Source organism: Pygoscelis adeliae, unplaced genomic scaffold (genome assembly GCF_000699105.1).
Source record: "Pygoscelis adeliae isolate BGI_AS28 unplaced genomic scaffold, ASM69910v1 Scaffold191, whole genome shotgun sequence".
Lineage (NCBI taxonomy): Eukaryota > Metazoa > Chordata > Aves > Sphenisciformes > Spheniscidae > Pygoscelis > Pygoscelis adeliae.
Window position 1 is genome coordinate 1,244,845 of NW_008824114.1, and position 13,167 is coordinate 1,258,011.

Below are 13,167 nucleotides of genomic sequence, written 5' to 3' on the forward strand. Positions count from 1 at the left end.
GAGACTTTGCTGCTTTCCACAGCATTGCCAAACTCTTCCTAGCATTGTACATGGTAGGTATTCCAGAGTCTCCCTCATACCTGAGTGTATGCAAAGAGGAAGAGATTGCAGAGGGGCTAAATCTGTCTGTGCAAACGTTCAGAATTAGCTTTCAGTCCTTGATTAGCTTTCAATTGCAAGCCATTGTTATACTGCACAGACAGCAAGGTTCCCTGAAGAACAGTGATTGAGTAAAAGTTTTACTCATGATTGAGAGATGAACAAGTGGCTTCACTGCTGTATATTATCTGACCATCCCCATTAAGAGTGTAGTTATTAAATACACAATGGTAGAAAGTCCTTGCTTTGCTGGGAACTCTGCCTCCGCTGTAGATCACTCGCTGGCCAGTAGGAAGGACAGACAGGTGTATAACAAAGGTCTGTGTTTTCTTTCAGAGTCACTGCAGAAACACACCAAGAGGAAGAAGTCCTTGATTGACTGGGCCCTGCGCCGCAGCACCAGCACCCCCACGGGCAGCCCTCCTTCGCAGTCTCCTACCACCTCACGGAAGCTCTTCGGCCTGTCTCTATCCTCTGTCTGTCCTGACGGGATCCTTCCCAAGCCAATCATGGTAAGGAGCAGCCTGGACTGTTTGTCCTGACATAAACTTGATGTATTTAGCCCAGAATTTGAAGTCACTTGTGGTATTTATGAGGATTGGATGGGGAAGACGACCAGCATTTGCCTGTGATTCAGATCTAGCCCAGTAACAAGAGTGAAAGCATCCCTCTCCTGTGTAATCCATATCACTTGATGCACAGATGTCCATCCTGTTTCAATGGTAGTCTCCAACCACGTCATCACAAGCTGACAAGGGGCAATGTCAGTGGACTACGCCATGCTACATAGCCTAGACCTCATTCACTACAAAAGTCCACTGGACTCACACTTGCCACAGGATAACTGTACCTGCAACTGAGCTGACAGGCTCTTGTCCCTGGTTAAATCATGGTAAATCTCTTGTATGTCTGTCCTCTTCCTGGTACTGACTAGGTCTTATGCTAATTATGTTATAGTATGTGAGGTATAATATACACAAACAACAGGGTAAAGTGTTAGGCTCTTAAGTACAACTGGGCTTTCTTTTAGGATATGCTGCTCCTGCTGTACCATGAAGGTCCCTCTACTAGGGGCATTTTCAGACGTTCTGCCAATGCCAAGACTTGCAAGGAGCTGAAAGAGAAGCTGAACTCTGGAGATGATGTCCAGATGGATGGAGAGTCAGTCTTTGTGGCTACAGCTGTCATCACGGTGTGTTTGGCCAAGTAACTCAGCTGTCTGAGCTAATCATACCTTCCTTCTTTAAGGAAGCAACATGAGTCTTTATGGGTAGGAAAGATTTGCGGGGAACACAAAGCATTTTCCAGCAAGACACGTTCTCACCTGATGGCTTGGTCCATCTATGTGCACAAAGGTATCTGCCTGGTGGTTGTTTTCACATGCAGATATGTGCAGTGGCCCTCAGGCCAGTGTTTCATTTTGCACCTCCCTGTACAAAACAGCCTCCAGCAGGCGATATAGTAATGTGTACCTCCAAGATAACCGTGGTACCTATACAGTGCCAAATAATATGCTAGGATCTGAACTCAGCAATTCAGATGCTGCACTGACATAGGCATGAAGCCCTTTGGTGACCGCCGCACAGATGCTTTTTGTCCTTTCTGGACACACAGAAGAGACTGCAGGGAGATATGGGAGGACTCGTGCCATTTAAGTGCAACTGCTCTGCATCCCCCCCAAACAGAGACGCCATGCTCAAAGGAGCTGACCTGTACTATCTAGACCCTAAGCCTTCACCCTCTAATCAGCCAGTAAGCAAGAGGGAAAACAGCTGCCAAATCCAAGCAGAGGGGTTGTGGTGGGTGAGGGATGAAGCTTGCAATAAGACCCAAATTTTAGTAAGAAAAAGCCTGTCTATCTTTTGCATTGGCAATTAAATCTCGTCAGAACAATTCAGGCATCTAAAGTATCAAAAAACATCCCTGTCTCTTGCTCTTGTTGGCCTAATACAAGAAGCTGTCAGCTGGGAGGATATTCAGGCATTTTCCAACGCAAGACATATAAGTTGTTAAATAGTCCCCTGAGAATAAAACAGCAATCTTCATAGCTGAGAAATGTTTCAAACAGAATTATGCACAGCCTTAGGTGTGAGTCCTTTGCCTGCTGCAATAGAGATCAGTCCTGTTCTGGAGAAGGGGCAGGGCATGAGGGCTGACTGTTTACCCTCGGTCACCAGCAGCTGCAACACAGTTCTGCAGTGCTGCAATGGAGAGCCCTGAGGAGGACAGCTTGGTGGAAGTGGGGAGGGGAGGAGAAATGTATTTGTGTCGTATCTTGTTTTATCTTGTGCTTAATATGAATAAACAATGACTATATGCATCGTGAAACCAAAACAAGGAATTCAAAACTGACCAGACTGCTCTGCATATATATATTTAATTCAGGATTTTCTCCGAAATATACCTGACAGTGTTCTATCCTCAGACATGCACAGACTGTGGATGGAAGCTGTGGACACAGAAAATCGGGCACATAAGATTGAAGCTATCAAAAGGTTCGTAAAAGCCTTTGTAAAAGCTTCTTTTGGTGGGAGAAGGGGGAGCATATGGCCCTAAGCATAGACTTCATCTTCTGGGAGACTCCTGGCAATGCTCCAGGCCACTGTAGAGCTATTGCTGATTGCCATTGTCACTGGTCAGAAAATTTTCTTTTCAGTGGTCTTTTATGAACGTTGTTAACATTTCTGACCCCAAAAAATGTCATTAGAAAATTCTTTTCTGATGACTAGTTCAAATTGCCAGAACCAGCAAATTGAATGAGCACAATAATTCAGCCACCAGAAGTACATCCAATGTTAGTGGAATTAGATCCTTAGCAATGGTAACTTTTTTCTTATGTGCACAAAATGAAACTGATCATCATATTGGCAGTTAGAAGAAATAGCCCTGCAAAGATGGTGACTGGGACCTTGAAAATGGCTTTACTACCTTGAAACTGCTTCCCTGAGCAAGAATTGTCTATCAGCACTCTATGGGATATGCAGTATATCAAACCTCTTCTTGTCAATGGCTCAGCTCAGTTTTTGAACCTTGCCATTTGGCTCGGGCCTCCTTCCTCCATTGTCTCTACAGCATGGGACACAGGCAATGGCATTGTCTCATGTGCTGCTGGCCTGGAGCTGTATGCATCTCCTTTGGGCGATCCTTGTTTTGTTAAGGCATTATGGACTTCTACCCACATGTTCTGGACATAAGTCCCTTGGTCCCTCCAGCTCTGTGACCAGAGCGGGTAGGCAATATGGATGTAAAGTTGTGGCTCTCACATAAGTTGGTGGAGGGGAGTGACACAGTCTTACTTTATTATCAGGTGTGAATGTCTCAAATGTTGCAAAAGGGCAGAAGGGGGCAAAAGCTTTGGGAAGCAACTTCTGATTCTTGAAGAGCAGATTTTTGTGAACAGCACTGTTTTCCTTTGTTCCCACTCCCTGAATAGTCTAGTCAACCAGCTTCCAGAGGCCAACCTCATCTTACTCAGACACCTCTTTGGAGTCCTCCATCATATCGAGCAGAATTCCGGCGTGAATCAGATGAATGCCTTTAATCTGGCACTTTGCATAGCACCCAATATGCTGTGGCTACCAAGTCCCACTGGGCCTGAAGAGGAGAGCAGGTCTACGAAGAAGGTAATCTTTCATGGGTTTGGCCTTATGCTTGTCTTCCCCTTTTACTGCTTTTTATGGGCGCTGTGTTTTGTAGACTAAAGGAAGGCACAGGATCAGTGACAGTGCTGGCTGAGTGGCATCTGGGCTTTGTCCTTTCCCCTACGCAGCTGTGCCCATGCTGTTAGGGGAATTTAGCCACTCAGTTTATCCAGGGTGGAAAGGGAAACTGTGGTTGCTTTACCAGATGAACTTCCTATATGGTCAAGCAAGCACAAGAAAGATGGAGCAGCTGAAGTTAGAGATTGCCACTTCAGCTGGGTCTAAAGTCATCTTGCAGAGACAAAGTAAGCAATGAACGTGACAGTGCATCAGAGGGGAGGAATGCTTGCTTGTAGCTTATGAGGTGTTATCAATGGTAAGGAAAATTGTAGAACATGCTGTACCTGGCTCACTGTACCAGTTCATGTAGCTCATATTCTTGCCTCAGGTGTAGTTCATACAGATGCATTGCCATGTTCTTAACAGCTTCTTGAGCAAAAGGTTCTGTAGGAAATTACATCTTTGTCAAAGGAAAAGGAACATTCTGGGACTGATTTGACTTGCTTTATACAGCTGGCTATATTTTCATGAAACTGACTCTGTAAATTCATGTCTTTGCCAGGTGGCCTTGTTAGTCCAGTTCCTGATTGAAAACTCGGGAGAGATTTTTGGAGGTGACATTGCTTCCTTGTTTCAAAGACCAGACAAAAAGAAGTCCAAAAACTCAGAGGAATCTCTGGGTAAGTTGGTGGTACTGTATCTTCCAGAAATGTTTAAGGTCTTTTAATAGGTAAACTGCTCATGCAAAAGAGTTTGCTTTCCCTTCATGTCTCTTCCAAGGAAAAACACTGAAAAACAGTTGGTTTTGGTTTTCCCTTTGCCTGTCAGGCATAGGCAGGAAGCAAGAGCAAAGCAGAGGGTTGAGGTGCATCGCTTCAAATGTGTCCCTGAGGATGGCTGTCTTTCTCTGTCGCTGCTGTTCAACCTATTCCAGCCATCACAAGAATTTAGTGTAGCCTTAGCAATGCCATGTCCCAGCAGTCTTTTCTTCCAGATTAGTTCTGTAAAGCTAAACCAAATAGTTGAATGGAAAGAGATCGAGTTGTCTCTGTTAACTATCCTATGAATACAGGCCGGTGGTGAAAGCTCAGGTCATCAAGGCAGAATTTTTGATATTGTTCCCAGTCCTGCTCTGGTCCCTGTGAAAATAGTGGATCATCTTTGCTTTTCCATGGACTTGATAATATTTCCCTGCCTTGGTTATAAGGTACTATATGGGATTAGGAGACATGGGCAACAAATAAATTAATTTGTGTTCTCTGCCCCAGGCATAGGCTTGGCTCAGCATGATGATTCCTCTGATGACCTGGAATTTTCTGCTTGTGACCCAGAAGGACCAAAGCACCACCTGGTACCTGAAACAGATACCATTTTTGAACCATCCAGCAGCTTGTTACTTGATGAGGATCAGGAAGACTGGGACTTGTTCAGTGAGATCACAGCCTGCTACCAAAGCAAAGCCCAGAAGAACACCAGTGCAGACAGCTATGACCTCCTGGAAGAGGAGGGCTCCTTCTGCTCCATTGGCTCAATACGCTCACTCAGCCCGGCCAGAGACCGGTGCTCATCAGAGCCCAGTGTCTGCCTCACCTCCCAGCTTCCTGCTCAGAACCATGAGCCAGTGGCCCGCCAGTCCAGCTGCGATGCCACCATCATGCACAGCCATACAGACTACATCCACAGGCTCAAGCAGCTGCAGGTGGAGAGCCAGAAGTTGATTGATGAAGGCCTAAGCCCTGGGGTTAATAAGGCCAGGCAGAACTTGTGGCAGTCGCCTCAGACCAGCTCTAGGGTGAAGAAGCTCAGCCTTCAGAAATCCAGCCTGTCCAACAGGTCCAGCTTCTCTAGCCTGTCCTCTACCACCACCTCCCCATCTGCCTCCTCACTTAGCTCCTTAGACAGTGCTTTCTCCTACTGCTCAGAGTCATCAGCCATTAGTCCCACAGACATCTCATCCCTACCATTCATGTTCGGCACGTCTGCCAGGCTTCATGCTGTGTCCCCCAAGAGTGCCAAGAGGTCCCCAAAAGAGTGGCACAAGTCCTTCACATCTCCTGTGCCTTTACATCCATGTGACCTGGACAGTTTCCATGAGTATGAACCCAAGGCTGTAGAGAGCAGTCATTGCTTTGGAGAGAGGAAAAGTTTTCCATCTGTCAGCGGAGCTGCCGTGGGAAGCCCACTAACTGACATTGACTGGGAAGAAGAGGAGAGACAGCTGAGTTGTGTAGGGGGCCCTGGCCCAGGGCTCAGGAGCCGGGATTATACCAAAGAGTTTGAACAAAACCCTGAGCTCCCAGCTGCCAGCCCAGCCAGCGAGAAATCCCCACAGACCAGCCACCAGCAGCATAGGGAGAAGGCAGTGAAGAACATAGAAATCAAAAGCGTTGATGCCTGCCCTCCAAGCCAGGAAAGCCTGAAGCGCACCAAGATAACTTTTTATGTGGCCCCAAATAAAGAAAGCTCTTGGGGGTCTCCAGTGGAAGAGGAAGAGGAGAACGCCATGGCAAACACCAGCAGCAGTGACTTGCCCAGCAGCAGCAGTGAGCAAAGCCTGTCCAAGAGCTTGCAGACTGTGACAGTCCATATCCCCCAGACAGTTTTCTATGGGCAGAATACCCCCCTTGTCCTGCAGTCCATCTCCAGGCGCTACCACCATGAACCAATGGTCCCATCCCCACAGGCAGAGCACAAAGAGAGCCCCCAAAGCGTCTCCACTCCTGAGGAGCTGGAGAGCAAGCCAGTGGAAATGGCGCAGGCGCCAACCCAGAGCAGGGGCTTGAACACATTCAGCCACACCATCCATATCATCCTCCCCGCCTCCATTCGAAACACCATCAGAGAGTACTTCAAGCATGACGAAACCAAGACCTGTCCCACGGCTGAGGCAGAAACAGTGGAGAATGAACTCCTTCGGAGCAGGGTGGAGTGGCTCAGGAGCCAGCCCCTGGCAGAGGTCGCCACAGAGGAGCATGATACAGTGGCATTTGCAAAAGAGACATTTGTCTAGGGAGGTGGATGTGGAAGAACTGAATATTTTTTTGTGTATGTGCAGCAGAAAATATTCTGTAAGATGTGATCAGGGTGTGAAGAATCTAGCAGGCTGCATGGGGCAATAAGTGTAAAGTGACACTAATGTGTATGTAATGTTGGGGTTTAAAATTGGTTTTGGCTGGGGCGGGGGGGAGGGGTGTGTGGGGTTGTTCTTGTATTTTCATTACACCCCTTTTCTACGGAAGAGACTTCACTGGCTGGGGGGGTGGGGGGGGGGAATTAGCTGACCTGTACAGGGTCTGACTCCATTTCTTTTTAAAACGGGAAAGGAGAAACTCTGCTTTATTTTCTCCAGTCAGCTGCTGATGTGTGTGGATGACCGGAGAACTGGGACAGCTAATGCTCCATCAGAATTAGTTAAAAATCTTTATGCTTGCACAATATCCTCCACTATTCACTGTTCATCACCACCATTCATCCAAAGGAAGAGCCTTCACCTCCATCCCAGAAATCACTGCTGCTTCTCTCTGCTCATCTTGTGTCCCCCGGTGGTCTCGCTCACAGTCTGCATTCATTACTGTTTGAGGCTGGGTTCCAGAAACACCGAATGGAGCCCAGAGCCCAAAGCCCAGCTTTCACTGACAGACGGTATATGTAACATTTCAACCCCAAGATTGCTTTTTTTTCCCAATTAATTGTGCATTGATTCTCTCTTCTCATACCTCCCCCAAAGCTAGCATTTGACAGAGCCACAGCTACTATAAAGGATTTTAGCACTGTCACTTTGGCAGGGCTATGAACATTTGTCTTCCTCGGTGCCCTCTGTGAATAGCTGGTCCTTTTAGTCCTAGTAAAAGGTGACATTATATTTCTGTAAATGATGGTGACATTTCAGGAGGCCCTTTCCAGAGGCAGTGTGGATGGGGCAACTAATCAAATTCCTAGTCATGCTGAGAGGGACTTAAGCAGGATTTGGTTTTAGCATGAGGTCAAGGAGTTGTGGAAGTTGTCAAGAATGTTGTCAAGTGCATGCTGAAGCAAAGCCCCATCTGGCCAGAAAGTTGTCAGAGTCCATAAGCTGAGACTGTCCAAGCTTCAACAGCACTGATGCTGTCTCAGAGAAGCAGTGAGTTCCCACTCAGCATGGTACATGGCCCAGTGTGCTCCAGCAGAATTATGTTTGGAGAAGTGCCAGGCAGGGATGCACTAAGCAGGCTGCTTGTGTTGCATCACTAAAGAAATGCAGCCAGTGGACTCTTGGAGCAGCTCTGTGATTCCACTCAAAGCAATGCTCAGAAGCACCATAGCCATAATGGGACTTGCTTAGAGGGTTGTGATGCTGCCAGCTGAGCTCTAAAAAGAAGCTAAGAGCACCACATTAGTTTGATGGGCATTAAGAAAACAATGGGAAAAGTCTCAAAGGTTAAAAGGTTCAGGATGTTTCATTTGAAAGTTATGTGAGCGTTTTCTAAGGTGGTTTCTCTCAGAGACACTCTCCTTTTACTCAATTAACAGTGAATGGGTGAAGGACAAGACAAATACATGAATCCTAATGGTTGAAAGGTAGTCCTTGTAGAGTAAGTGCCCCTGGCAAGTTGCTGTCTGCAAACAGCCATACCTGGAGTTGCTTGACACCTGCCACGGTTCAGTCCTTGCACAGAGGGGGAAACCACCTCTGTAAAATGGTCTAGTAGGTATCAGATGCCTCCACTCATCTGCCAGGTGCCTGGGACAGTCAGTGCCAGGAAGCTGGCCCAGCATTCCAAATTCACGCCATCGAATACTGGGTCAGAGGAGAGAGGGGGGAGCCCAGAGCCCATTTTCCAAGGTGTATAGAGTTTGATTTGTTATATTCAGGGTGTTTAACTCTCAGATGTGGCATGCTGTGTCCCAGATCACCTTGGTGGTCCTTGTGTGATGAAAGGTGTATATAATCTTAATACAACCTCCCCCCCTCCATTTCCCTCACACATGAATACTGACGAGGCATTCACAGTCTTTTTTCCAGAGCTACAGTTGTAACTATTTCAATAAAAGACACACAAGTTTGTCTGTCATTGCGGTGTAGTGATCGCCTTTTGTTCCCTTGCTCTTACTTCCCTCTCTTCTGTGCTTGGGTGGTGGCGTTTGCAAAACACCGAACCGTGCTGTGAAACACACATGCTTCCCACCCCAGATTTGCGAGACTGGCCACGCTGATGATGAGCTCTCTTCCAGCAAATCAGCTCAGGCATTACTCTTATTTGTGTCTTTTCAGGAAGGTGAAACAGCGCTAAATATGAGAAAAGTCTGTCTGTACTTGGAAGAGAGATTATTCTGTATTCTAAACATGCTAATGGATTGTAAACTGGCTCAGTGGCTGGGCTGGTCTCAGTTCAAACAAGGGGGACCTGGACCAAATGCAGAGTAAGAGCTCACAATTTGCGTCACCTAAAAGAATTACAAGCAAGTTAGAAAGAGATTAGTTTATAGAAACACTGGGAGAGGCAGGGCAAAATACACATTTTTCCTCTTCTCATCTTAGGCTCCCTAATATGGGCACATTTCCCTGGATAGTTGCTCTAACCAAGCTCTCTATTAATATTTTGCTTCATTTAAAACAAAACAAAATCTTCCAGAATTTATCAGAGAAGACAGCACAAACCACTGGTTGCTTTGGGAGCATGTCGCTGCACAGCAGAGACATGGTGCTACACAAGACAGAGAGAGACTTGGCTTCCGCAAGGGCACAGAGACCTTCCTTACCTGCTACCTCTAGGCCTGGGCATGGAAATCTGCAGCACTCCTTTTCCATGAGCCCAGGCAATAATGCAATTCTGAGAGTCCAGCTTGCTGGAGACCAAGATGCTCCTCACATTTTGGCACCCAATCCTACATCCACTAAGTTAGCAGAAGTGTTGCACTTTCTTCCAGGCCATCAAAATGCATGTAGCAAATTAGTCATAGATTTCCTAGGGATAGCAGACCAGGAAACCTGTGAGCTGTGCCACCATCCAGCATGCTCCAAGTGTAGTTGAGGAACAGGTAAGTGCCTTAATGTAATGCCCCACCTCTAAACCCCCCAAATCCTGACCACAGTCCCCATCGGACTGTGCCATAAAGACAAAAAAGTCCCGGAGCTCCTGGCTTCTGCTGAACAATAATGCCAAACTACTGCTTTTAATCCCAGGAAACTCAAGGCCACAAGTATAAATTGCCCAAAATACAAATTCTGACTTAATTCTTGTGAGACCACCCTGCTTTCCTGTCAGTCCCTGGCAGGGGACACCCAGCAGTGGGTCACCATGCCATCTGGGGCTATGATTCACCCCACACTCCCACAGCAGCTTGCAGATGTGCTGTCAGTGCTCCCATCGGTGCAGGTGTCACAGAGGGGAAAGCTGCACAGCAGCTGACAAGTCAAGATAAGGATAAAGAGGAATGCTCTTTGCCTTCCTGCAAAGAAGGAAGGTGCAACTGTTTTAGGTTTGTCTTCCTTGTAAATATATGTTTCGTTTGTCTTCTGTCAAGTGGTGGAGTCTCTGGACCAGCACTCCTGGAAAGTCCAAGGAAGACAATTACAAAACCTTCAGATAAGGGCCCTGTCCTCAACAGGAGAGTACCCCATCCTCACAGTCATTGCCTCTGACAGTGATTTACACCTGTGGAGAATGTGATCCGTGATGCCTTAGGGTGCTGCTTGATGTCATTTTCCTGTCACATATTATATCCAACTGCTACCAAAATTCTTTTCTCAAAAGTCCCAAGTGGGATGTGCCCCTCCCTGAGACACAGAGATGTATTTTCAAGACCAAGCAGTCTTGAAAAAGTTCCACAGCACCCAGCTTGCTCACAACAAGAAATACCAGACAGTTGGCTTTCTGCTTCAGAAAGGCCACATTTTCCCTTAATGTACAGCCCTCAGACACAAATAGGTTTCCCTTCTCTCTCTGCCCTTTTTCAGATCAAAAGGAGAGATTTAGTCCAAGTTGGCCTGGCACATACTGAAAGCCCTTCTCGGTGCCCCGCCGGATGCAGTCACTCAGGAAGACGTGTCGTGTGGTTGCCATCCGGGAAGCAAGGAGCCTTCATGACCTGCTCCCAGTATAGATCAAGGCCAGACAAGTCCAGCTCATTTGCCTTGAAGGGACAACGACTCATGCACTTCAGCCTCTTCTCATTTCTGCTTGGCATGTATGATTTGTTCCATTGTCCTTGCAGGCTGAAAGAAACCATGATGGAAATGCCCAGGGCAGCTGTAGTTTATTTCAACTGTCTCAGTCCTATTTCTGACATCGCAAGAGAGTCAGGAAAGCCAGTCTCCCAAGACATATTCTCCCCCATCCTTTGCAGGTAGCTCCTTTGTGCAGAGTCCTCTCTGCTATCCCATGGCAGCTTCAAGGGACAGATAGCCTTGCCAAAGAGTAGTGTGGGCTATTTTGGCTACCTGCACATCAAAGCAAACAGCTTGCCCTAGAAACTTATTCTTTGAAGGTCACCTACACTCTGAAGAGGATGTGACAGTCACTCAACCCTTTCAAGCCAGCAGCTATTCCCTCCCTCGCTAGCCCACCAGCATGTGGCATCACTCCTGTGTGTAGAGAATTGACCACAGCAGCAACCTGTGGTCCAGCTTCAAACTCACAAGGGGGCTGAAGAGTGGCGCTGCAAAGCTCCAGATCACCTCTGCTTGGCAAAGGCAGCATCAGGAGTGGGGAGAGGCATGAAGTAGTACTGAAGGTGTTGGCTTTACTGCTTTCATTTAATCCATTTTTATTCTCTTTGCTTTATTATAGTAAACCTGGGGCAAGTTGGAGGAGAAGAGGTTTGGGAGAAACAGGCACACCCTGGAGTTTTCTGAGGTATAACAAAGCAAAGGGCTACCCTGTAGAGGGTTTGGCCTTGCACTGGCTTATGTGACATGCCAGTCAAGAGCCTCTGATGCCTCAGTACACCACCACATCCATGGTCTCAAAACAGGGCTGGGACCCTGCAAAAAATCCATCCTGCTGCATTCACCTCCTACAGCAAGTGGTTCTGGCCCACACTAGAAAATTCTCCCAGTAGATAGCCTTCTGTTAGTTCCCCTGGATAAAATTTTGTACTGATTTTTGCCTGATGGACCAGAGAGGAAGCCAAAGCCTATAGTGGGGATTTACAAGGTGTCACTTCACCTGTGCCTGAGAGCACTGCATGGACTGGACCACCCTGAGAGGGACAGGGCTCATGTCAGCATTACCGCTACCTTAAAGGAAGGCACGGAGGTAGCACTGAGATCATCAAACATGGACAGCAGCTCTGAGCTTTCCGAGATAGAGCCAGCCACCAGGCAGAGTGCAAGAGATGAGGAAGGCGGGATGGAAACACAGTGAAGCCGCATCCTCCTCCTTTCTGCTTGCTGCATGCAAGGAGCTGCTGATGCACCGCGAGCTCCACCTCGCGTCCCACCGAAGCCCTCAGCAGTCACCGTCCCTTGGCCCGGGGCACGCCGGTGCGATTGGGCACTGGCAGAAACGTTGCACAGTGCTGGTTTTTGATGCTAGCGACTAAAAATCTGTGAGCTGGGAGATTATGTTCTCGTTTTGCTGAACTTTTCCAGGTGGATCCTGGCTTGCAAACCCAGCACAAACATAGGTCAAACCCAGCGGGTAATGGGGGGAAACTAACTCCAGAAGGAGGTAGAGTTACAAGGTGGTCCCAAACAAAATCATTTAATACAGCCACAGAGATCCTGACCACTCACTTTGCACCAGGATGCTTCAACTTGTAGTTTCCAGCTCTTATTTCAAACCTAAAGAAGGACTTCTATGTCTGAAAGTGTTTACCCTCCTCTCCCCCCAGCTACAGCATTTGGTCTAATGAAAGATCATAGAATCATAGAACAGTTTGGGTTGGAAGGGACCTCTAAAGGTCATCTAGTCCAACCCCCCTGCCGTGGGCAGGGACATCTTCGACTAGGTCAGGTTGCTCAGAGCCCCGTCCAACCTGACCTGGAATGTGTCCAGGGATGGGGCATCCACCCCCTCTCTGGGCAACCTGGGCCAGTGCTTCACCACCCTCAGCGTAAAAAATGTCTTCCTTAGATCTAGTCTAAATCTACCCCCCTTTAGTTTAAAGCCATTCCCCCTTGTTCTGTTGCAACAGGCCCTGCTAAAAAGTTTGTCGCCATCTTTTTTACAAGCCCCCTTTAAGTACTGACAGGCTGCAATAAGGTCTCCCCGAAGCCTTCTCTTCTCTGTTCTCTAGGCTGAACAACACCGACTCTCTCAGCCTTTCTTCACAGGAGAGGTGTTCCATCCCCCTGATCATTTTCGTGGCCCTCTTCTGGACCCGCTCCAACAGGTCCGTGTCTTTCTTACGCTGAGGGCTCCAGAGCTGGACGCAGCACTGCAGG

General features: G+C 47.6%; 1 protein-coding gene across 1 annotated transcript in view; it reads left to right on the plus strand.

Annotated features, from left to right (window-relative positions):
* The window catches only part of LOC103925543 (rho GTPase-activating protein 20-like), a 33,093-nt gene extending 26,146 nt beyond the window's left edge, over window positions 1-6,947 (plus strand). The window contains exons 10-15 of the mRNA XM_009334272.1: window positions 436-611; window positions 1,130-1,291; window positions 2,485-2,594; window positions 3,533-3,722; window positions 4,363-4,480; window positions 5,069-6,947. Of these exons, the coding sequence (XP_009332547.1) occupies window positions 436-611; window positions 1,130-1,291; window positions 2,485-2,594; window positions 3,533-3,722; window positions 4,363-4,480; window positions 5,069-6,810 (2,498 nt within the window). The 3' untranslated portion in view covers window positions 6,811-6,947. The remainder of the gene's footprint in view (window positions 1-435; window positions 612-1,129; window positions 1,292-2,484; window positions 2,595-3,532; window positions 3,723-4,362; window positions 4,481-5,068) is intronic.
* Window positions 6,948-13,167: the final 6,220 nt, after the last annotated feature.